Below are 24,930 nucleotides of genomic sequence, written 5' to 3'. Positions count from 1 at the left end.
GAGGGAGGTTCAGAGCTGTGAACGTCTGCAGGTTGAAGGAGTCTGCAGAGCGGAGGGATGGAGGAGAGGAGGTGTGAAGCTCTGAGACGGTCTGGGGGAGGAACTGCTGCTTTATCTGACGAGGGTTTCAGGAAACCATCACAGCTTCAGTATGACCAGCGACTCTTTGCTCTGCTTCTTCCTGTGTGAGTACTTTTTACTTTTCTTCATCTCACTTTAACAAACTTCAGCTTTAGGGTGACTTTAATGCATAACTATACATATTTAATGCTTTTTTAAAAATAACAATAAAAAGAAGTGTTTTGTACTTTGTATATTTCTCTACTCTGAAGGAGAGCTCTGAAGTTCTCCAACTGAAACTGAATTTTCTGACGTCCCTCTGGACTCTGAAGTCCCTCTGGACTCTGACGTCCCTCTGGACTCTGAAGTCCCTCTGGACTCTGACGTCCCTCTGGACTCTGACGTCCCTCTCACGTATTTCTTCGTCCCAGTAGAAGAAAATTTGAAAGTCTTCTCTTCCTCCTTGTCTTTTTCTTCGAGCCGTCGTCTCCGGACTGTAAACCTTCTTATTAAGAGTCATGAAACGTTCTGATGAAGATCCTGACTGCATTTTGGTCCAAACCCAGTTCAGGGTTTGATGCCCCTTACAATAACTCTACATTCAATTTTAGATCTGTTGAATGATTGTTATATCAGATAAAATGTCCCAGTTTATCATAAAAAGACAAAATCAGAAGGGCAAAAAGTAATATAAGTGTTTTAATCTTACTGATTTTAAGGTTTATTGACTCTAAATGTGAGCCATGTTTTCTTTTTGTTCTCATGTTGTTGCGGTTGGAGATGGAAAATGTTGTTCCTCTGCAGATTGTCTCCATCTAACGATTGAGCTCTTGTGATGGAAAGAGGAAACTGGTCTCACTGGTTTCTCACACTGACACCAGTGGGTTGATGGTTTTCAGCAGACACTGATCTCGTTTCTCTGCAGCTCTGCAGATCTCCAGCATTCCTGCTGCAGTGAATCAGTTCACTGGATCAGCAGGAGAAGATTTCTCAGGACATTGTGGCTCTTCTTTCCTTGGAACCAGGAAGATGTTCTGCAGGGAAAACTGTGTGAAAGGAAACGTTCTGGTAGAAACCACAGAGAACTCAGCTGAAAACGGACGATACAGCATTGAATATGTCAAAGGTCACGGACCAAACGTTTACAGCCTCTCTGTGAAGATCTCAGCGCTGACTGGGTCTGACTCGGGTCGGTACAGATGTGGTTTGGGAGAATCCTCAGAGTTCTACCAGGATTTCATTCTCAGCGTTTCAGGTGAGTTTCTGCTCAAACGTTTTTACCTCTGAAGGAAAGTTTAACGTTTAACTGATGGAGGATGATTATTTGTTTATGAATAATTAACTAATTGATTGTGTGAATATAACCACTGTGTCTCTGATTATTTCCTATTTCAGGAACATCAACCTCCAGACCATCAACCAGTCAGAGCTCCAGCTCCAGTACAAACAGTTTCACAACTACAGTTTCCTCTGGAACCACCAATCAGTCGGTTACAACAACAACAACAACAACAGACTGTAAGTTATATTTATATGTTGAAATATTCCTTTATGAAGCTGTTGTTCTGCTGCTCACCTCAGATTGTTGTGAAACCAGCAGATTCTCCTTCACCAGCCGCTGCAGCTGTTTGGCTGTTTGTGCTTCCAGCCCTGGCCTTCATCGCCGCCCTGCTGTCTGCGATGATGATGATGATGATGCTTTTCTGCAGAAGAAGATCAAAGAAACCTCAAACAGGCGAGAGAAGAGAAACTGTCCTGTGGTTTTTCTGAGTGGAGTTAGTGAGTTTCCTCATGCATGACTTTCATCCCTGCCTGGTCTCTAAGTTAACAAAACTGTTAAATGTTTCTGGATAAGATTTATTTTTATCTGTTTTTGGCCTGATGCGACTTCTTAAAGGTTTAAACATCGGATTGTTCTGAAATGTTTTCCAGATTCTCCTGTGGAAACGGATCAAAGTCCTGCTGCCCGTGAGGTGAGAAAATATGAAATATATTAGTGCTGGTCCATATAGAGATCAAGTTAGAAAAACAGGCTTTTACCTTCATATTAGGATATTATTCAGCTTAACATTTAGACTGATTTCATTTATTATTTGAATTTATTAAGATTTCTAAAGTTATAACTTCACAGTTGGGGTCCGGTCTGGTGATTCTCACTCAGCATGACAAGATGTTTCCACAAACCCTAAAATATTACAAATGTTAGACGTTATTATGTTTATGGACCAAAGACTTTTCCCCAATATTTCATGTTTTTCTCCTGAAGACGACCAGAATCGATCATGATGATGATGATGATGATGATGATGATGGTGTCAGAGAGGAAGACGGGCGGTGGAGATCTGCTGACGTGGAAATCTACTTGGCGTACATCAACGCCATCAGCAGCTCTGTGGCTGCAGCCGCTGATCAGCACCAAGTCAGAAAAACTTTCATCTTTTTACTTCTCATCTTCATAAATATAATAAACGGAAGAACAGGAATGTTTTTACACCAATTAATGACAAAACGACGACTAAACATTATATTTACTCTGTGAGGCTCTGACACAAAAAGCAATCCGAGGTTTAATATGCCACTTTAATAAATTGGTTGCCATGGTGATTTAGTTTGTTAGCCGGTTGCTGATGAACACCAAACAGCTGCTGGTTTGTACTGAAGTTGTTTCTGCCTCTTTCAGGCTCCAGATGATGAAGATGATGGTGCTGATGAAGCTGAGGTGAATTTCTCCAGCAGACTCTTGGACTCTGCTCTCAGAGCCGGTAGAGGCAGCATCAGTGACGTCCTCTGCCCTGACATCTCCCACGACCAGCTGCTCTACTCAAACATTTTTTAATCTGATCATTTTTTAATGTTAAACTGAGGCTCATCTGCAGGACAGGCTGGTTTTACACCAACAGAAACTGAATGTTGGATCAATTTGTTTGTCTTTTTCTTTGGAATAAATTTGTTGTTCTGTTGGATTATTCTGATGAACCCAAAGTCACATCCATCCATCCATCCATTGTTCCTGGTGGGGTCAGGAGGTCAGGAGGAGCTGCTGAAAATATATTTAAAGACTCAATTTGCCAATAAAAGTGACAAAGGTGTATTCCATTTTCTTATGAGATCAGCTAAATATTATTTATTTCATAAAGTAAAGATGTTAAAGGTAAAGCTGCTCCGCAGAAGGAACTGTCCTGCATGTTGTTTCTTTGTCACCTGGCTGAAGGATGGGAGGTGAAGCATCATGGAGGATCAACGTCTTCTTCACCTGAACGTGACATTAGCGACATCTGCTGGATATGACTGGTCATTGCAGGCAGTCTGAGCGAAGGATGTAGGGATGAAACTGTCCTCATGTTAACTGAGGACAGATCAACCTGATAGCTCAACTGCTGCTCTGCAGGGAGCAGGGTCAAAGGTCAGACAGGGGCAACTGAAGCCAGGAAAGTCAAGTCAAGTTTATTTATATAAAACAGGAAGTTCAAAATGCTTTACCTCATAAAAACACAATACAGTAAATAATTATGAAAGAAAAATAGAAATATCATCATCAAAAAAATATAGAACAAATATATTGATCAATGTTCCATTTATTACTAATAAATTCAGATCTAAGCAGGTGGGATTTTATCCTTGATTTAAAGGAGCTCAGCGATAAACTCTGTTGGTTTTTCTCTGAATAAATTCATTAAAGAGTAAATTATTCCATTGTCTAAATTATTCTGTATTTCCACTGTTTAAAACTGATTTTGTGCAGCATCCTACTGGTTTTAGGTCTGGTTGAAACTAATGAATAAAAAGTGACACACAGTCAGATCTGTGCAGCAGGAGATTTGACCTGATCGAATGTTTAAAACATGTAAAAAAATCAAAGAAAAGACAGAAAACAGCATTCAACGTTCGCCACAGAGCCGCAGATCGAGCCGCAGATCGAGCCGCAGATCGAGCCGCAGATCGAGCGCTTAAGGACGGCACCAAGACACTCCCAGTGAGATCTGGACTTTATTTTTCTTTTTGGGGATTCTTGGTGCTACCACTCTTTATTCTCATCTTTTTTGGATTTTTTATGTTGGATTGGAACTTTGGAGTAAAACAAGGAAAAGCTTGCAGGACTTTGTTTTGTTTTTTGAGGATATGGGACTCTTCAGACATCATTCTCATTAAAGAACAACAGAAATGTTTGGACATTTAATTATTTAGCTGACATAAACTGAGTGATTTAAATCTAACCTGTAATTATTTTTGATTATTGATTTATTTATCTATTTCTTAGTATTGTGGATTTTTGAATAAATCATTGTTGCTAAAAAATCAGCAAATTTTATATTGTGTGGATGAATATTTATTTTCTTATCAAATTAAATATAATATTATTTATATTATGAATTATATTAATCATATTTATTTTATTTAACATATTTTACCTGATTCCTGTGACTGATCCCCTTTGAGGATTTTATGAGTTCTGCTGTAAATCAAGTTGAATTTTACAACTTTACTCTTCTGACCCAGGAAATGTTCTCCAGGTGACAGAAGGCCGACTTTGTAACTGACTTTATGTGACTCTGAACGTTCAGGTCAGAGGTCAGAGGTCAGCATGACCTCTAGTTTCCAGCTGTAATAACTGAAGCTGTGTTGACTCTAGATCTATAACTCTAGATTGCTCCTCTTTATTAACTTCAGTTTAGTTTCTGTTCAGAGAGTTTTGGCACATCCACACATCTAAAAATCTGTTCAGTGATTGGATGGTTCAGAGTCACCTGGTGACATCATAATGTATTTTTATTAGAAGCTGAGCCAGCAGGAACATGTGGGTATTGAATCAGAGGGTCCCAGGATCCAGCCTTGTGGTACCAAACAGGTTTCCCATTTTATCTTTGTCCATTTTATGACAAAGACTTGGATCCTCGGTTCAGAGAACTGACCCACAGCTTTATCAACAACTATTCAATAATATGAAGCTACATGTCAAACTCTTTATTGATGATGCAAGAATGAATTTTCTAATTCCATTTTATTCTGATTTAAGCAGAACAAACATTATTCTTTAGGCTCAGAACCAGATTCCAGGATCTTATTTGTCGTTTTCTATGGTACAATAGATATGATTCTCTTCTTTGGTGACATAACTGAGGTCCTGGTAGATGGGATTCTCAAAAGTGGAGTTTTCATATATGGATTTCTAAAAGGAGTCATAGAAACATTTATTGTTATTACACTCAGTTTCATAAAGAGATTAATAAAGTTAAAACACTGAAACTAAAAGAAGAATCTGAGGAAATGATGCAAACAGGAAAACAGAAAAACTTACTGATGCAGCTGGAGCTCCTTGGTTCTCTGCATCTGTTAAACAATTTACAGTTATTGTTTATGAAGCTGAACGTCTTTTTGAAATGACAAGAATCACTTTAATCTGATTAGTTTAAACAGTAAAGCTTTGTGATTGGTTCAGATAAAGTTAAACATCCAGATCAGTCTTCTTAAACAGACACATGTTGGGAAACATTTTTTATTAATGCAATTAACATACAACACCAATCACTTACAGGGCCTAGCGAAAGTATTAACAGTTGTTGGGTGGTCATTCGTAATGGTCAGCATTTTTTCTGTTATATCAGATACCATGTGATGGAGGAAGCTTTGGTTATATTTGACCAAAAGAAATACATTTTGGTGCTGGTTTTATTCAGAACTTTGTAGAAGGAACTTTGGAATAACAGTTTCCCCAAGATTTCTATCGATATTATTTATTCCATACATACATGTGTAATACATGTGTAATACATGTCTTTTTATTTAAAGAACTCCAGCAATGGACTTACGACTTCATCTGTTATTTTAAAACCTACGTCTCATCAGACAGGTATGTACAGACAATAATCAAAATTTAACTCTTTGGTTATTTTCTTGATAACCAGGTGGTTCCCCAATTTGTAAACTTTGGTTACCAGTTTTCTGAATAATTGCCTTAAGTAATTAATTATAGTTTTTCATAACCAAAACTAGACGTCCATAGTGGCATAACAATGACGTCCCATGATGCACCGCAGTTTCAGAAAGAACAAACATGGAGTCATTTGGAGTTTCTTTATTTTTTGGTGGCAGTGTTAAAACGCCACTTATTGGCCCAGTGTGCCTTGATTTGAGTATGAACCACCTTCCTTGTTTCTTCTAAATAAACAGCGCCAAGGCACTGAGAAGGCTCAGGCTGAGTCTACAGTCTTCCAGTCCAGATGTTCTCCAGTGATGCCATGACTCCACCTCACCACCAGGTGGAGCCAGAGAACCATCTGACTCTAACGGCTAATCTGGTCCAACAGAAAGAGGATTCTCCACTTCCTCCACATCCTTTTTATATCTAAGTTTCGTGATACAAAACATTTCTTCATCAACTACATTCTGTTTTCAGGTAAATATTTCAGTTTTTCTGCTCCTGATCAGAATGTGTTGTCTTTCCTGACTGCTGCTGTTTGTTGGTGTCTCACCTCCCAGAGATCTTCTCCTGCAGAAAACCGTCAGAGCTGCTGAGATCAGAACCACCATGGCAGCCAGAGTCACACCAACGATCACAGGAACGTCTGCAGAGAGTCAACAAGCCGGTTCACACTGAGCATGCTCAGAACCTGCGAATATTGACTGAATATCTAAGAACAGGATGCACATAAACATAACCCAGAACCTCCAGAACCTGGTTCTGTTTTTTCTCTTTCTATACAAATCAAGTTCTGGCTGCAGGTTATGAAGAAAACCACTGAGAATATTTAAATGGAAACATTATTATGAAGATTTTTACAGATGACTCACAGAGGAAAGGTTTTTCTTTGTTTTCCTGAAACTGAACCGAGTCGTTACTGGTTTTAAAAGATCTCTGATGTGTGAAATTTCTTGAACTGGAGTTGAATCTCTGAGTTGTTGCTGTGGAGATGGTTGGGCTGTTTGCTGTGAAAAAGTAAATAAGGTCAGTCAATCAATCTTTATTTATAGAGGAACTTATACACACAAAGTGACAGAAATGCTGTGCAGGTCACTAAAGGAAAGACAAAAACAACTGCAATGAAACAGATGAAAAAATATAAAATTAAAAAGAAACCAAATAAACTATTAAAGCATGAAACTTTAAAACTGACTGAAAACATGAGATGAAATGGAGCTGAAAGTCTGTGATGGTACTGGAGGTGTGGAGCTGGACGGGCCAACTGCTGGAAGGAGACAAGAATCAATCAATCAATCAACCAGTTAATCAATCAATCAATCAATCAATCAATCAATCAATCAACCAGTCAATCAATCAATCAATTAATCAATCAGTCAATCAATCAACCAGTCAATCAATCAACCAGTTAATCAATCAGTCAATCAACCAGTTAATCAATCAATCAATCAATCAATCAATCTTTATTTATAGATGACTCCACACACCCAAAGTGACAGAACTGTTGTGTAGCTCCATAAAGCAACGTATGAACAATAAGATAAATAAAAACAATAAAAGAAACTAAAGGAAAACTAATAAGATAAAAACAGGAAGTAAAAGAAGGAAAGTGAATCATTGATGATGAAATCAGTCTGATCATTTCTGTTAGAGACTTTAAAACCTGAACTGGAGCTGGACGGGTCAGTTGTTGTTGGTGTGGAGCTGGACGGGTCGACTGCTGGAAGATAATGAATAAAGGTTGATCAATCAATCAATCAATCAATCAATCAATCAATCAATCAATCAATCAGGTAGAAAGAAAAGAACAACTAAAAATATTACAGAAGCATAAATATTAAACTGGAATAAAACTGGAAAATGACCTGAAATATATTTTTCACATTCCCAACAAGAAAATGTTAAAATCATCAACTAGAGAACGTCTGAAAAACTGAAAGGACTTTGGAACTGCAAAGTTTCTAAAATCTACAAGTTTAATTGAGTAAAAACTCACCATCAGTGACGGTGATGTAAAAGTCTCTGTCTAGATCTGATCGAATGGCTCTGTCCAGTTTACATCGGTACCGTCCGGAGTCAGATTGGACCAGCTGTGTGATGGTCACCAACAGAACCGCTGATTTTTGTCTTTTTTCGTATTCAATGCTGTATCTGCCTCTGTCAGCTCTGACTCCATCAGTCTGAACCAGAACTTCTTCGTTTCCACATTCTCCTCTGCAGAACAGTCGTTTTCTCCCAGAGTCTTCAAAGGAACAGGCGACTGTCACTGAGCTGCCGGCTTCTGTAAGGAGGTCAGGAACTTTGTTTCCATCCAGCAGATCTGTACAAATAATCACCAATCAATAATCATCAGTTACTGCTTGATTTCAATGTTTTCACATCTTTCTCAGAGACTCACCGTCCACAACAACCAGCCTGAAGTCCAGGAATGAAGCTGATGATGAAGAGTCGCTCAAACCACATCGGTACCGACCGGCGTCGGACCGGGTCAGCTCGGAGATGCTCACATACAGAACTGAGAAAGTTCTGGAAGCTTCCCGGACATATTCAGTTCTGTATCGGCCGATCTGAGCTGTGTCATCACTCGTTCTGATCAGGAGGTTTTCTCCTTCACAGGTTTCCCTGCAGAAGAACTTCCAGGCTCCAGATGAGAAAGAGACACATGAAATCATGATGTCTTCCCCAGAAACTCCATATTGTCTCAGAACTTCAAGTGTTCTGATGTCGTCAACCTGCAGCCCTGCAGAAAATAATGCATCAGTGCAGGTTGTTGTTGTTCTGGCTGAGCAGGTTAGTCTGAGGAAGTAAAGAAAAATCCTACTGATGCAGAAGAAGAAGGGAGAAGAACAAGGAAACAAGGAGGAGCTGAGAAAGAGGATCTGACTTGGAGTCCACAGAAAGAAGATGGAGGACCAGCTGCAGCATCTGTGCAGTTTGAAAATGTTCTTCAGGTGACTGAAGGCCGACTTTGTAACTGTCTTTATGTGACTCTGAATGTTGGGGTCAGAGTCCATCACCACAGTGACACCCAGTGGCCACACTGCGGTACTGAGCACATTTCAGATCTAATAAGTCGTGTTCTTTATGTTAAAGTTCTGGCTTCTGTTTTATTTTTATGATGTCAGCAAGAATCTCCAGGTGAAGGTCGAACAGTTAAAACTCTGACCTGCAAATACTTTATCTGCAGATAAATCTACATTATATTTACTGATAGGAAGTGAGATTATTTTATCTACTTCTGAAAGTTCAGAAAAGGGTTTTGAGAATAACTTTGGGGCTTTACGTTTAAGGAAGTTCTGTATTTACATGTTTACTCTTAAATTTTGTCTGAATAATCGATTTGAATTAATGAAAATCAATCAGTTACATTGAACTGAAAGCTTTGAAAGGATTAAATCTGTTCCATCAGAAGTGTTGTCTCTAGAGGTCAGAGCGGCCGCCCCAATACGGAGGCCGTCCTGGTTTCGACTCCCATTCTCTGTTCCTTTAAATGTTCTCTAAATGATTTATACCTTTATTGTTCCATGATGAAAAGCTGAGAGTATTTTTTAATTTTGCCAGTTGTTTGGGTTCTTCCAAAGTTTGAATAGTTTATTCGTTAACAACATTTTACAGTCACGTGTTTAAATTACCAAAATAAATTCAACTGAGAGGAAAACCTTTTAAATAATGTAAATAAACAGCTGGAGGTGATTTACTCACAGAGGAAGACGAGGCAGAGCGAAGACAGACGGGCCATCATGATGGTTTCCTGCTGCTGCGTCTCCCAGCTGATGATCAAACCCGTCACTCCTCCGCTCTCCTCCCCTCAGGATGCTCGCCGCTCGATTCCCTCTGACGCTGCAGCAGCACTGATCCTTCCTCCAGCAGCTCTCAGACTGTAGAACCTTCACTGCACATTTCTGTACGCTGGAGTAAAACCATAAAGTCTGAACAGAATTGTTGATGAAATTTTGCTCACTGTACAAAATGTTCCCATTGTGGGGCAATAAATCATATTTCTATTTTATCTTCAGGTTATTTAGTGATTGTTTTTATTTAGTATTTTTTTCTATGGTTCTGGTTTCAGCCCCCACTTCTCTTACATGGAAATATTTTAAAGAAGTGGCTTCTGAGACATGAACCGCATCAGTGTGACTGGTGCTGCTGGTTCCTGCTGGTGCTGCTGGTTCCTGCTGGTGCTGCTGGTGCTGCTGGTGCTGCTGGTGCTGCTGGTTCCTACTGGTGCTGCTGGTGCTGCTGGTTCCTGCTGGTGCTGCTGGTGCTGCTGGTGCTGCTGGTTCCTACTGGTGCTGCTGGTGCTGCTGGTTCCTGCTGGTGCTGCTGGTGCTGCTGGTGCTGCTGGTGCTGCTGGTGCTGCTGGTTCCTACTGGTGCTGCTGGTGCTGCTGGTTCCTGCTGGTGCTGCTGGTGCTGCTGGTGCTGCTGGTTCCTGCTGGTGCTGCTGGTGCTGCTGGTTCCTGCTGGTTCCTGCTGGTTCCTGCTGCAGCGTGCAGATCGACATACATTTTTAACCAAAACTGGCAGCTGGTTTCTATGGATACACATCATAAAAATGAGCAGAAATCCGTCCAGTCCAAAACCAGAGAATAATTTTAACTTTAATAATTGTGTTAGTTGATTGTACTGTAAAATGGGTCTCTGTGCCAGGAAAACACATAATACTGCCTCTTTAAAGGATCCGATTCTTTCCTCAGACCCGGTTCCTTTTGCAGAAAATCTGATGAAAGTGAAGCTGAGCAGCTCCACTCTGGACCTGGATGATGCTCCGGTCCAGCCTGACCTGCTCAACCAGGTCTGGTTCTTCCTTTGGCTCATCTTGGGTCGGTCAGTTTCCTGGAGTTGAGTCGATTTTACTTCTCTTGTTTTGGTTGATCGTTTCTTTCCAAAGATAATAACTTCAGTTTCTGTTTAGCTGGAGAAAGTCATTTGGTCCAATCACCTGTTCAGTGCTTCAATGTGTTCATAGTCACCTGATGACGCCGTGATGTAGATCCAGGTTTCATCTGCGTCGTCATGGTAACATGACTTGTTCCTGTTTTTCAGCTCAGACAGAAGCTGCAGGATGACGGACTGAAAGGAAACCTGAGCTGGAAGCAGAAAGTCTAAGAATGAGGGGGAGAAATCTGCTCCAGGGGAAAATCTCATGTTTTCTGAGGCTTTAAATGAAATGAGAACATTAAGATTTTTTAGCTTAATCAAATGTGACTGAAACATTTGTGATAAATTCATCTTTCTAAAACCAAACCTGAGTCATTCTTAGGAGAAAAATATCTGTGTGCAGATTTACTGTTTCTGTGTGTAAAACCCAGATTATTGATAGTTTAACAGGAAATCAGACTTTAATTCTGAAAGTCATGAAACAAAAAAATGATGTTTATTAAAACACTGATGTTTATTCTATTTCTTTAATTGTTTGTGTTTTGTCTCCTCCTCGGTTACTCTGTTAGCATCATGCTAACTTCCTCGGCTGTAAACTGAAGCCTTCTGCATTTAAAACTAAACTCAGATGAAATCTGTTCTCTTCTGGGATAAATGAAATGAAATATGGAGCTGAAGAATCTTTTTCTGTGTCTGGATGTTTAAATGAGTTCATCTGTAAAAATAAAAGCACTGAAAAGAGAAAAATCAGTCAAACTTCTCGTCCGTCACTCTCTTCTTATTTACATGTTTGATTTGGACCATGTTGTTGTTCTCTGTTTCATAATCCTTATGAAACATCATGAAGCTCCAGTGATGTTTGGGTTCCTGCTGAGCAGCGACTCTCCATCCTGAAGGCGTTGATCCACCAGGTGAGTCACACCTGCAGGAAGTGAAACCAGGAGTCAAATGAACAGCATGTGTGAAAATATATGTGTAAAAACAAACATGAGTTCACTGACATGCAAATAGTTGGAGTCCATGATCTCTGGCTGTTTAAAGGTCAGAGACCACAGACTGGAAACCAGTGGAGACGGGAGGATGGAGAAAGTTCTTCTCTACATCACTGGTGCATCAGGTAACTGATTTAATCAATATTATGAACTATAGTAAAGACATGTAGTTCTATAATACGATGTATGTGGAGCCTTAATAAGCACCAATTCTCTTTTAGCAGCCAGAGACTTTTTAGAACCAGGAACTTTTCAGTTTTCTACTGAAAGCAGTTCCTCAGATTGGATGGAAACCATCTATAAAAGTTTATTTTCACATTTTATCACAGAATCTTAGTTGAATTTAGTTCTGGACTTTGACTAGACCAACCCTGGCTGTGTGTTCGGGGTGGTTGAAACTCCTCTCAGCTTTCCAGCAGGTTTTTTTCCAGGATTTACCTGGAAGCTCCATCAGCCTGGTTCCCCCCAGGGAAAAGAATCCCCACAGCATAATGCTGCCACCACCATGATGAACATGACTAGGGTTGGTTAAGGGACGTGCTGGTTGTAAACTCATAACAGGACTCTCAGTTTCTTGTTTCCTCTCTAAAACTCTAAAACTCAACATAAAAATGAACCTTTTCTCTTGTTTGTCCCAAAAACACCCAAATATAAAACTGCAACGTGAGGAGAGGTGTGAAAACTTTTGTAAGGCTCTGTACATGTGGTAACTTCTCACATTAAATCTTTGTTTGTCCTGACTTTGTGCTGCGTGTTGCTGCAGCTCTGTGGGTCGTCTCCACTCTCGCTAAGATCCATTTCCACTTCGTTTATGAGCCGATGATCTGGAGCGACGCTCAGAGCTACTGCAGGAAAACCTACACAGACCTGGTGACGGTGGACAGCGCCAAGGTCGTGACGACCCTCAGGATCATGGTCGACTCAAACAAAATGGCCGCCATAACTGACGTAAACACACCCCTCAGTCTCTGCTTCATTCTTTGAGTCTAAACTGCAGTAAAAGTGTGAAATGGTTGTTGCTTCCTCTCTGCTGCAGTTACATCTGATCTGACATGCAGCTTCACTCATAAAACAACAAATCTTTGTGATCTTTAAATCTCTGCGTCCTCTGCTGCCTAACAGGATGTATTTCCATAAAGTTTGCAATGTTAATCACTTCACATCCTGACTCAGTGGAGGTGGTGACTCAGGGTAACTCTGTCAGGAAAGGATGCAAATCTCTGCAGAAGTAGGACTGATTACATCAGACCACGTGAGGAAGTGAGATACAGCCTGACAACCTTCGTCTCCTCAGTGTGGCGCCGTGGAGCTTTCCTCCTGCAGTCATTGGTCAATAGAGGGTCCACAGGTTCAGGCCTGAGTAGGAGAACCCAGAGAGAACCCACTCATGCACAGGGAGAACATATAAACTTTATGCAGGAAGGGATGGTTGGATTCCAACCCAAGACCTTCCTACTGCAAGGCAGCAAAGCTCTAATGAATGTGCCTCCATTCAGCCACAACCATTTAAAGTCATTCAAAGAATAAAGCTTCCTCTCAGATTTGGACTGCTTAGTTCAAATAAACACAAAAGTTGTTAAAATATTTTAATAAACATTTGTAAAAACATTAACATTAAAAGCTGACAGACTGTGACGTCATCGTTCTCTTTCTGGACGGTAACAACCAGCCTCATTTAACACCAAATCAGATTATAAATCTGAGATCTGATACAAAACGACCAACAAACGATGCAGCCAAACTTCAGGCTGTTGACATTAGACAGGGAAAAAGACTCTCATATATCTTTGAATATAGTTAATTTCAACGTCTGGTTTCATCTGTACATGCTAAAATATTCAGACCAACAGCATCATAATAACTGAACCAATCGAAGGTTTTCCCAGAGGGCCTTTGGGGTAAAGCAGCTGTTGTTGGTTGCAGGCCTGGATTGGTTTGTATGATGATGTGGACAGCTGGAGGTGGTCTCTGTCAGACGACACTTTCTACCAAAACTCTGAGGCTCTCTACAGAAACTGGCCGTCTGGACAACCGGACAACAGCCAGGGTGGAGAAGGCTGCTTGGAGATGCTTGGAAACGGAGAATGGAACGATAATAATTGTGACAATCTGCGTAAAGTGATCTGCTCTACTGTCAGCGGTGAGACGTTTGTTTTAGTTTTATTTAACTATTTCATTTCTCTGTCAGTTGAGCGTATCATGTGTCTCAAAGTACAGCAATGCAACACTTTGCAATTCAAATGTTTTTGAAATTTTCCACCCAGGGTTTATAAAAGTAGAATAAAATGTTTTGGGAAACAAAAAAGGTCAAAAGCAAAAAGCTTTTTATTTTTTATAGTTAGAGAATTTCTGTCTTTGGGAAAACATGCAACCAGTTCCTCTCTGCAGAAACGGTTTCATGTTTACTGCAAAAAGAATAAAAGTTTAGCCGTTTTTCTTGGATCTGACTTCAGATGAACTAAAACATCATCAAGTTACTGTCTGCATTTAAACATCTAACCAGTGCTGAGAATACAACATGTCCACCATCAGCCTCTCTCTGTGTTCAGGGCAAACGGCGACCTTTAGGCTCATCAACACCTTCATGAACTGGACTCAGGCTCAGAGTTACTGCAGAACCCACCACACTGACTTGGCCAGTGTGAGACATTCTGCTGACAACGAAAACATAAAGGCAGCTAAACCTGCAGGGGAGGCCGTCTGGCTGGGGCTGTTCAGAGACCGCTGGAAGTGGTCCAAAGGGTCCCTGCTCACATATTCTTACTGGGGGTCTGGAGAACCCAACGGTCCAGTGGAGAACTGCGCAATAATGGACTTTACCAACTCCGGACGCTGGGTGGACGAGGAATGTCGCCTGACCAAACCTTTCATCTGCTCCGACGGTCAGCTGATCATTAAAAGTTCATGATCACAGATGGAGGCAGGTCCAAACACATGCTGCTAATAAAACACTGTGTTTCTGCAGAAGTGCCGTCCACAGACCATGTGATGAAGGTGAAGCTGGTGGGAAGTTCCTCTGTGGACCTGAAGGACGGCGCTGTGCAGGGAGGCCTGCTGAACCAGGTCCAACACGCCTCACACTCTATCTGGCTGCAGGTTTCATCTGTCCTGTTTGGTGACACTTCTTGATTTGGTGCTGAAGACGTTCTCATCATCATCACATCCTCATGTAAAGTGGTTTGTACTGCAGGTCTTGGCAGGATTTCCCATCCACTGAACAACTGCAATGAGTTTTAAAACCAACAACAAGTTGCACAAGTTGTATTAATTGTGGGTTTCCATGGAGCCCCCTTCCATTCCCTCACAATAAATATTGTGTTCCTTTGCAAGAAGTTAGAAAATCCCCCCTGGTCACTATGACTGCATGCAGTCATGTTGGTAACACGTCGGTTTAAAACCTTTAAAGAACCTTTATAAAAATGTTTCCACATTCTTAACTCTTTGGTGTAGAAACTGTTTGAAAATTGATTTATTAACTCCATGTTCATGTTTTTGGAGATGAAGCTGCACATGAAAACATCCCTTTATTAACCTTTCAGACTACCAACATGAAGAAGACACAATCACAGCTGTCAGTCGAAAATTTATGAAAATGACTCCAAATAGTTTCCTATGGAAAGTTTTTGTTTGTCTTAGAGGGAATGGAAAGAGATGGGAGCTCCAAGATTAACCTGTTTAGTTTTTGCATTTTGCACATAAGTTGGTGTTACATTTTATATCCTAAAGAAACAATATAAATCTTCAGATATTTCACTAGTGAGATATTAACATACATAGAAACATCTTAGCAGAAAGACAAGATAGGGACAGTATGGCAAAAAAATGCAAACATTTTGCAAGGGGATGCTAAGAAAACTCCGTAGGGTTTGCTGTAACACCCACAGAATCAAAAAGATTCATACAGACTAAAATATGTACATGAAGCCTTTATGGGTTAAATGTCTTTTAGCTGAAAGCTGAACTTATCGGTTGTTCAGACTGGAGTTCAGAGGTAAAATTCATTTTACAAAAATATTTCTTGGCATAATTTCCAGTGAAGATGATGGAACTTTTACCGCTGACCGTGGGGCGTGCCGCGGTGGCGTAGGGGATCTTTTGGAGGCCTTGAGTCCTCGATGCGGCTGTCGCGGGTTAACTTTGTAAAAGAGGGCCTGTTTTTGCTAATTATAATTTTAATTTCAGCTCCAGCAGAAGCTGAAAGACCAAGGAGTGACTGCAGAGATCAGACTGAGGTGGATGAAGCAGCCGGATGGAAACGTCTTCTACCAGGAGAAACAGGACGACCACAACTGAAACGCAGAGTTCAGTGATGGATCAGCATCGCCCAAATCTTCCTGAGCAAATTAAATATTACCAATATTTAATGTTTTTTAATATAAATAGCCATGGGGTTTTTTTAGTAGAGCTTATAGTTTAAACTGAATTCACTTTGTTAGAAGCAAATTATGTGCAAAGGCAGAAATTGCATCTTTGTTTCATTATAGTCCAGTTTGTTCTACAGTTAATATGTTTAATCCAAATATATCTGACATTTTTATGTATCCTGCAGCTGTTGGTGCCTTTTCTCTAAAATCTAGATTTAAAACATTTCATCTATCTCAGTTTAAATTTAAACAGATGCAAATGTTGGAAATGCAATCAAAAATACAAAAATGACAAATATTAATTGTTAGGAATACAAATGAGAAAATAAATGTGAAAATTGTTTGTGTTTGTGTGTCATAGCTCAAATTGTATTTCTGGAAGTAAACTTCACCAGCATTTGGAAATGTTGTTGTAAAAGCTCTTATTTACATGTTGAACTCACTTTAAACTTCTCCACACATCTCCGCTTTAAACTTTTCAGATAACTTAAAGTATAAAATAAAAAATCCAAAGAAGTCAAAGCAGTTTATTGGCCTTCTGGAGACTCTAAATCGGCAAATGGATGAAAGTTCTACGATCTACGAAGCTACGTGAACGCATCTTTGTAATGCGTCACATGGTCGTTCTGTTACCATGGATACAGAGAACCAGTGGTCCTGTTGTAACCGCTTTAATTAAAGTTTCTGGTTTAAAATCGCTGATTTCTTTGCTTTAAAAACGACTCCGACAATATTTAGATCAGGTGAGTAAATGTTTCTTATGTTTTCTGTGGACTGACCTGTTTAATTCGCCGACTCTAATTAATTTAACTGCTATAAATTTGTTTTTATTTAGCGGTTAAACTTAACCACAGTTAGCACCTTTAGCTTCGGTCTGTTGCATAGCAACGTTCAGGGTTTTCAGTGTGCTGCTGTTTCCTCCGTTTTCATGACCTCTGACCTCATGTCACCTTCAGCCTGTAAAGATTATTATTATAATGTTTATTACTTGGTGGAAAATAGCTACATACATTTATGCAAGACAGGTTTTTCAAATTAAATTACCAATGCCTCTTGAATCCAGTTCCTGGCAACAACAGTAGCTATTCTTGCACAACATATACATGTTTGAAACATGTTTTAAATAAATAAAATTCATGTAGGTTCGATTCCAGTTCACCAGAACTGAAATGATCGAATTATTGCACCAGGCTTTCAGATATTTGTTTATGAAAAGCTTTAAAACTTCTTAATTTCACATCTTTGCTCTACTTCCTGTTGCTCCAGATAAAAAGTTCATGTTTGTGAACAGAAACAGTCTGCTCTGTGTTTTTAATTTATTATAAAAATGAAAGATTTTCTTCAGGTTTTTACTAATGGCTTCACAGCATCTGCAGAGAGCAAACGCAACATAAAACCACGTTTACTGTTCCAGAGGAAAATGGAGCACGGAGGGAAGTTCGTATTTGACGATGAATTCCAAGAGATGGAGAAGAAGATGGCGTTGTCCGAGGAGGAGGAGGAAGAGGAGGAGGAGGAAGTGAGCGACGATGTGATCATGTGAGCAACTCCGGCAGGAAGAGCCTGCAGGCCGCTGAGAAATAATGAACAGAAAAACATTTGTGATGTTCAGGGTTACAGACAACAGGCCTGAAAAACACTGGCTGAAAATAACCAGATAAATCTGCTGCAGCTTTTCTTTAGGCTTTATCAAAGTATCTCTTTTTCATGATAAAAGGGTTCGAACTTCTTAAACATACCAATCAAACCCTTTATTCACTCAATTTAACAAATTAATTAACTGTAATTAACAAACAGATTACCTCAGTAAAAAGGGAGCAGCAAGAAGAAAAATCCTGTATAATTTTTCCCTTTCTGAATAATTACATTAAATTAATATGAGCTGAAAGCAGCATGTCATTCTCCTCACTGTTAACTCAAATGTGTCTCAGACTTCATCGTTTTTGTCTTTTAAAATGTTCTGAACTGATTTATGGTAGAGCATTTTTTCCATAATTTTGCTGAAATGCACATTTATTTTAAAGTAGTACCCATAGTTTTACTTTTGACACTATACTTTCAAACTGTTACTTCTGTCACTTGAACTAAACTTTTGTAAATGAATTGGCAATCATCTCTTTCTAGCTTTAAAATAACTAACAGCCTTGTGAATGAACCAGGTCCTTTACATTCTACATCTGGATGGAGATAAATTCCTTAGGGTTAGAAACGCTGCATTGTTCCCTCCTCTGTCAAAAACTGAAAGCGTTTTATGAGGTGAGTGAGAGTCGCCCCCTGCTGTCCGTCTGCAGCCCTGAATCCTACAAGACCAACTCTCAAAAGGAGGAGCAGCTGCTGGAGATCGCAGAAAACTTCCAGCGTCAGTATTTGCTGCTGCATCCTGACCGTAAACCTCTGCTGCTCTACCCGGACAATGAATGTGGAGTCAGGGTAACAACCGCTCCCCCAGTTAAAATCTGCTTCCACCATTAAAGCCTCTGAGCCCCAGAACTGTCTCTGTCCTGTCCCGTCCAGAAGTTTGTGTCCACCACTCTGCGTCCCACAGAGACCGGCCTGTGGGAGCTCCAGAGCTGGCAGGAGTGTTCCTCACTGGTGGCCGACTTCCTGTCCCTGCAGCTGCTGGAGCCGCCCACACAGGTGGTCAGTACGGCAACTCACACACACACACACACACACACACACCTGGTGAAGATAAGTGGACAGGCTAAATGAGCTCCTACGATGAAATGATGGACCCTTGACAGATAGTTTCTCGTTAAGCTCTCTGTTTAAGGATGTATCTGACTGCTGACCCGTTAATCAGAGGTTCGATCAGGACGTCCATGTCCTCAGTGTGTGTCTGACCGTCCTGCTGTGGACCGGGCCCTGCAGCCCGACCAGCTCTTCTCCCCCACAGCGGTGCTGCGCAGCCAGAAGGCCACCAGCTTCGAGTCGTCCACCCTGCTCTGCAGCCTGCTGCTGGGCCTCAACTACGACGCCTACGTCGTCAGCGGCTACGCTGACAGAGAGATGTGTCTGCTGGACCTCAGCCTGCAGCAGTGCCCCCTGCTGGACACCAAGGCTAAGGCAGGTCTGCCCCACACACACACACACACCTCTGCAGACTCAGGTTTCTGAGTGGATTTGTGTCTGCAGAGCGACCCGGGCGAAACCTCGGACCAGACGCAGAAGAAGTACGGAGTAAAGTGTTCGATGGAGCTGAAGAGCCGTTTCCTGTTAAATCAGGAGAAGAAGTCGCTGGACGCCAAGGCTGCTGAGATCCTGGAAAAGGAGTTACGGGAGGTAAAATGTTCCAGCTCACCACCGAACCCGATAACTAAAGGTTCAACCTGTGGAATCTCATAGTGTGAACAGATACCAGAAAAACAGATAACAGCTAATAATTAATATTAAAATTCATGAGTGTGAGCAGAAATCCGTCCCATCAAATGTTTAGGGTCTAAATCTGATGTTCAGGTTTAATATTACTCTGCAGGACCGACCGGTTCCCCAGGGTGCATTTCCTCAGATGACAGTGGTGGATGAGGGTGGAGGTGGAGGAGAGCGATCATTTCACAGATTATCTGTCACAACAAACTGTCCCAACATGGTGACAGATCGTTATAAAAGTTGCGTACAGGGCGTGGTCCGGTGGCGTAGAGGTTAGCACGCCCCACGTTTGGAGGCCTTCAGTCCTCGACGCGACCGTCGCGGGTTCGATTCCCAGACCCGACGACATTTGCCGAATGTCTTCTTCCCTCTTCTTCCCCCTTTCCTGTCAGCCTGCTATGATAAAAGGTACACTAGAGCCACAAAAAGGACCCCCTGGTGGGGGGAAAAATAAATAAATAAAAGTTGCGTACTGCACCTTTAAATGCAAAGCTTCTTTTTTTATAGTTTTTGCTGAGTTACTGCTCTGTTATCCTCTCTGCATTTGGCCTTTTTGAGTCTGTGTACTCCAGTTAACGATTTATTGATTAATGAATTAGTTGATGATTATTTGAACAATCTACTAAGCATGATTAATCAATCGATTATTGTGACTAATTGATTGATTCCTAGTCCGGTCCTTCGTCCATCTATCTCATCATCCTGTTTCCTTCCATGAGCAGGAGGAGAGCACCCATCTTCCAGATGCCCTGTATGGTTTCCGGGTCCACAGCTGGGTTCTGGTTCTGTCGGGCCGGCGCAGCATCGAGGAGAACTTCTTCATCGACCCTCTGACCGGCTGCAGCTATCCGACCGTCCACGACAGTTTCCACGGCATCGAGAGCCTGTGGAACCCCTTCAACTACTACGTCAACCGGCAGATCTGCCACACCGGCTGCAAGGTGGGTCCACACAGCACCAGACAGAACCGGTCCAGATCACCAGCCAGTACTCTTACCAGATTCCCTCTGCTGTGAGCAGGACATAAACTTTGACCTGGAGAACTCGACCCAGTGGGAGCCCGTCCTCCATGACGGCGTCAGCCAGCAGCAGCTGATCCAGGCCGTCCACCGCAGGATGGAGAACCGCTTCATCGGACGACTCACCAGCGAACTGGAGGTCAGAACGCCACCAGGAAGTAAAGTAATCCAGTTACTTTACTGACTGGATCAAAAAGTAATTAGTTACTTTAATGCTCACTTTATTTAGTTGCATTTCAAAAACTGATGCATCCCCTGAATAATGGATAAATCCACCCAAAGGCCTGATTCTTCTGCATATTCCATCATATAAAACTTAATCAAGTGAAAACATCTCTTTTTAAAACTTTTTTTGTTTTTTTTTAATTCGTGTATATTGAAAAATTTAATTTAAATTCAAAAATACTTTATTGATCTTGAAAATCTTACATTATCAAAAGTAGAGCTCCTCTTTTGAGGAATGTTGTTGTTTCCTTCACATTCCTCTCAGCCTGGAGGGGGCAAGTGCAGCCTGGTGGCCCGCCAGGCTTAAAACCCGGCTTGTTCCTGAAATAAAGTAATCAGATTACAGTAACCTGTTACTTCACTGCTGTTCATCCGTCCATCCATTAGTTGTGAATTGTTGTCTTGAAGGAAGATTTTCCCAGGAAGTTTTTCCTGATGAGATCTTGGGTCAGCAGGATCGGCATCACAAGGAAAGGTAACGGCGTCACAACCGTGAAGCAGGTTGTTGACCTTCACCTGTCCTGTGAGGCGTCCAACCTGTCCGTCTGTCCCCCAGACATGCAGACCAGGTTTCCTGGAGGGAAGAAGGTGACCCGCTACAGGAAAGCGATGCTGGAGCGGTTTTCATCCACTGTGACCGACGACGGCCTCATCTCCAGATTAACGACGTACCAAGACCTGAGCTGTGAGACTCCGCCAGAAACGGTTCACTTCGCCCCAACCGCCATCGTCTCTGATCCTGTGTCTGTTTACGTTAAAGGCACAAAGGTCGCCGGGGTCAAAGAGTGGTACAAGCACAGGAGTGACGGGCTGGAGGAGAGAGAGATCAACCAGCTGGAGAACTCCACCACCGAGCGCTTCAAATCCGGACGAGTTTTCGACCTTTTATGTAAGTCGACTGCGAAGCGCAGTGACCAGGAGGAACTGCAACTGGCTGCTTGTTTAAACTGGTTTTATCTGGAGAAACTGCCAAAATAAAACAATATCCAGGTGAAAACCAAGCAGGACAGCAGAACAGAATTAGAAAATATATCCCTCCTTTCTGTTTGTTTCCCTGCTTTAAACACTCTCAGTTTTCCTCAGGACTTTCAGTGAGTCCTGGACAAAGGCACTGGAGATGTGTGAGAATCTCCAGTGCACCGTTTCCTTTCAAAACGGCGCCAGCATTCACTCGATGTTTGGAGCGAAACCTGTACTTTGTCCTTCTCCATTTGTGTTCAGTCTCTCCTGGCAGCCTGAGGGACCTCATTTCACCAGGTTCACTCTTGGATTTTGGAAGATTTAAAATCTTCCCACATCCGAATACGTGAAGATGCTGCCTGGTCCGTCCTCATTTGATCATGTAACTGGTTGTAATGTTGGTGTCTGCCGCTCCGGTCAGTTCACTCCTGGAAGCCGGTGGATTCTGGGACTAAGCGGGAGATGAGGTTCCACCGCCCCGAACAGGACGGCCTGGAGCAGATTGTGGTGTCGCCACACGAAATAAAGGAATCCTTCAAGTGCCGAGACGACTTCCTATACTTGAGACATGTTTATTTCCGTGAGGGCGGTATGATTCCCCCCCCGTATACTGCGGAGAACGGCCAGGAACCCACCCTGGAGAATCTCAATGTGCTGGTAAGAGTTAAACTGATGCTGGACAAAATGCTTTAAAAGACGTGTAATCTTAAAATTGACGACCAAACGGTTGGGAGCGCCGCATGTTTCCATGGTTTTATGCCCCGGCTCTCGTTCTTTGGGTTTCAGAAAGTGGTGGAGCGTTTCCATAGGAACCCCTCCATACAGATCAACAAAGACGTGGCCCAGCGGGTGTTTCTGGTGCCGGAGATGAAGACCGAGTTGATCTATCACCTCATAGATCACCGCACCATCCCTTCCAGGAAGAGCCTCAAAAGGATAGAGGATGATGAGCCAATCACAGACAGCATGTTCTCCACCTTCTTGGTACGACTGAATCTGCAGCTACGAACGTTTCTCAGACGTCTTCCTGTCACAGGAACATCAAACATACAGATGTTTATGAGACCCTCCAAAAGATCTAACAGCCAACATGGTGGACTGACTGAGGGAAACATTGGTGCAGGTGTGTTTTATTAGTGAATCTGTCTGTGTGTGTGTGTGTGTGTGTGTGTGTGTATTCAGGTGGACCAGGCTGAGGAGCCTCCTGGGCCCCTGACCTGGTACAGGTTGGTGAAGTTCCTGATAACTGAAGAGGAGAAGATCGCTTTCCAAATCAAAGCGTCTCTGGTGGAGGTAACGACGTTCCTCAGCAGGATCACATCAGATCTTCTATCTTTACGGTTTTCTTTTCAAAGTATAGAAGCTTTCAAAGTCCAAAGGAAAACTCAGACTGTTGATTAGTTCCACACAGATGATGATAAATCTGTGCAGTTGATCCCCATCAGGTAGAGAAGAAACATTCTTTCTCTCTTCACTTCTTTAAAAATGAAGTTAATTCTTCACAGTAGGATTTCTCTTTGGTAAAGGCCATGACTCGTCCACTTCCTGCTTTTGGAGCGGTCTCCACACACACATTCAAACCGAACCGAACCCAGACCGACGTTTGTTGGTCTGGGTTCAAACTCTGATTTGGTCCAGATTGATTCTGACTTCACTTGATGTGAGCAGATGGAGACCATCGTGGAGTGCAGGAAGCAGGAGGAGAAGGAGCTGGAGGTGTTCTCCACTCCACTGGAGGAGGTTATGGCCTGCAGGGAGAAATGGGAGGAGGTATGGCAGAAATCCACCCAGACAGCAGGTCAGTCCTGTTCGTGACGCCATGACTGATTCATGTCTGCTGCTGCAGGAGCTCACGTCCAAAGAGGAGGTCTTTATCCTCCATCGGCAGGGAATGGACGTCATGGTGCCGTACCTGGCCCGGCTCGGGAACTCAGAGTCTCTCACTCAAGAGGAGGCCATCTCCTTCTGCCTCGGCTGCTCAAAAGCATTCAGAGAAAAACTGGAGGAGCATACCAACTTCCTGCAGAGGAACTTGGAATCGGTGCGGCAGAGCTCCAGCTGTCTGTTCAAACCGGACAGACGATAAAAACACGTCATTCACTCTAAAACATCGCTGCAGCAACGCTCCTCCATCCATGTGTGTTCAGGTGATCGAGACCCAAGCAGAGGAGAATGACAGCAGGAACCACCCGCATGACCCCACCATGAGCCAGGAGGAGGCGGAGCTCGCCTGTCACCTGTGCTGGGATAAAAAGTTTCACATATCTGCTGCCCAGAGACGCCTCGACAGGTAAACACACACATACCGTTTAAAGCGGAACCAATCTGGATGTGGAAGCGTAGCCTTCAGTGGAATTCTTTCAGCCAGCTGACACTGAGGGGCGGGGCCAGGTGTTGGGATGAGCAGAGAGGGTTAAGCAATTTTTCAGACAACATGAAGCGCCGGTTGCTGTGCAGTGATGGTCCTGACTGAGCAGAGCAGAGAGCTGCTGTAAGCCCCTCCCACTTCCTACGTACTGCAGACAGTCTGCCGGCAGCAACCTGGCAATTCTCACAGAGTGATGCATCACACAGCATAAAACATCTTTAGAGGCTGTGGATAAATAATAAAAATCATCACAGCATCAAAAGAAAGATGAAATCAACAACAAGATTAAGAACTGCAGAGTTTGAGAACGCTTGGACCAGAGCGCCTGTAGGAGCCTGCTGAGCCGTGTGGGTGTGTGTGTGTGTGTGTGTGTGTGTGTGTGTTTTACAGGCACAAGGAGAAACTAGAGGAAAAACATGAAACTTTCCTGGTGAAGCTGCGGCAGAACCCTCTGCTCGCCTCTCACTTCAGCCACTGAACTCAGCAGCAGCCGTTTGTTCCTCCTACCAGGAGTCTCTACTCTGTGTCCTTTTCTTTACTGATCCATGATGACGCTCTAAAACCGCCATGGATCAATCAGACAACCAGAATAAATAGTTTGGACTTTGATGTTTCTGTAATTGTAGCATCTAGAAAATCCAGAATGTGATTTTTTTCCATTGCTGATTCAGTTGATCTGGAAGAAAAAACAGAACTAAATTTGTTGTTTGTTCTTCTTCATAAAGCAGATCAATCTCAGCCTCACTGGATGGAGATAATCTGTAAACATTTTGCTG

General features: G+C 42.2%; 4 protein-coding genes across 13 annotated transcripts; 3 read left to right on the top strand and 1 right to left on the bottom strand.

Annotated features, from left to right (window-relative positions):
• Positions 1–18: 18 nt before the first annotated feature.
• LOC122833961 lies at positions 19–3,026 on the top strand. Of its 4 annotated transcripts, none has more exons than XM_044122088.1 (7): positions 19–185; positions 986–1,315; positions 1,456–1,578; positions 1,661–1,795; positions 1,993–2,033; positions 2,327–2,479; positions 2,741–3,026. In XM_044122088.1, the coding sequence occupies exons 1-7, from the start codon at positions 152–154 to the stop codon at positions 2,894–2,896; spliced, it is 972 nt and encodes a 323-aa protein (XP_043978023.1). In that variant the 5' UTR covers positions 19–151; the 3' UTR covers positions 2,897–3,026. The 4 variants fall into 4 exon arrangements, with proteins under 4 accessions (XP_043978023.1, XP_043977951.1, XP_043978188.1 ...); XM_044122016.1 differs by having other exon boundaries at positions 53–185; positions 1,658–1,795; XM_044122253.1 differs by having other exon boundaries at positions 143–1,315; positions 1,661–1,839.
• Positions 3,027–3,163: 137 nt separating this feature from the next.
• Positions 3,164–10,033, bottom strand: LOC122833684. Of its 6 annotated transcripts, XM_044121901.1 has the most exons (9): positions 9,680–10,033; positions 8,376–8,717; positions 7,974–8,297; positions 7,641–7,697; positions 7,173–7,244; positions 6,850–6,984; positions 6,531–6,623; positions 5,357–5,388; positions 3,164–5,227 (listed from the first exon to the last, which is right to left on the bottom strand). In XM_044121901.1, the coding sequence occupies exons 1-9, from the start codon at positions 9,717–9,719 to the stop codon at positions 5,120–5,122; spliced, it is 1,203 nt and encodes a 400-aa protein (XP_043977836.1). In that variant the 5' UTR covers positions 9,720–10,033; the 3' UTR covers positions 3,164–5,119. The 6 variants fall into 6 exon arrangements, with proteins under 6 accessions (XP_043977836.1, XP_043977445.1, XP_043977525.1 ...); XM_044121510.1 differs by having other exon boundaries at positions 8,376–9,742; XM_044121590.1 differs by having other exon boundaries at positions 7,173–7,241; positions 8,376–9,742.
• Positions 10,034–11,931: 1,898 nt separating this feature from the next.
• Positions 11,932–16,956, top strand: LOC122833555 (C-type mannose receptor 2-like). Its single transcript, XM_044121266.1, has 6 exons — positions 11,932–11,974; positions 12,613–12,797; positions 13,773–13,989; positions 14,399–14,731; positions 14,815–14,912; positions 16,032–16,956. Exons 1-6 carry the CDS (start codon positions 11,938–11,940, stop codon positions 16,140–16,142), a joined length of 981 nt encoding a protein of 326 aa, XP_043977201.1. The 5' UTR covers positions 11,932–11,937; the 3' UTR covers positions 16,143–16,956.
• On the top strand, positions 16,854–24,763 carry ccdc135 (coiled-coil domain containing 135). 2 transcript variants are annotated; one of them, XM_044121052.1, is made up of 18 exons: positions 16,854–16,956; positions 17,628–17,752; positions 18,505–18,643; positions 18,728–18,853; positions 19,085–19,279; positions 19,349–19,495; positions 20,305–20,523; positions 20,603–20,740; positions 21,235–21,301; positions 21,383–21,511; positions 21,587–21,715; positions 22,208–22,443; positions 22,573–22,770; positions 22,969–23,079; positions 23,455–23,556; positions 23,633–23,827; positions 23,934–24,076; positions 24,545–24,763. In XM_044121052.1, the coding sequence occupies exons 2-18, from the start codon at positions 17,634–17,636 to the stop codon at positions 24,630–24,632; spliced, it is 2,481 nt and encodes an 826-aa protein (XP_043976987.1). In that variant the 5' UTR covers positions 16,854–16,956; positions 17,628–17,633; the 3' UTR covers positions 24,633–24,763. The 2 variants fall into 2 exon arrangements, with proteins under 2 accessions (XP_043976987.1, XP_043977071.1); XM_044121136.1 differs by having other exon boundaries at positions 16,872–16,956; positions 17,581–17,752.
• The last annotated feature ends 167 nt before the right edge of the window (positions 24,764–24,930 follow it).

The sequence above is a fragment of the Gambusia affinis genome, linkage group LG01 (assembly GCF_019740435.1).
Source record: "Gambusia affinis linkage group LG01, SWU_Gaff_1.0, whole genome shotgun sequence".
In the NCBI taxonomy this organism is placed as follows: Eukaryota; Metazoa; Chordata; class Actinopteri; order Cyprinodontiformes; family Poeciliidae; genus Gambusia; species Gambusia affinis.
This window is presented reverse-complemented; position numbering and strand designations above follow the sequence as displayed.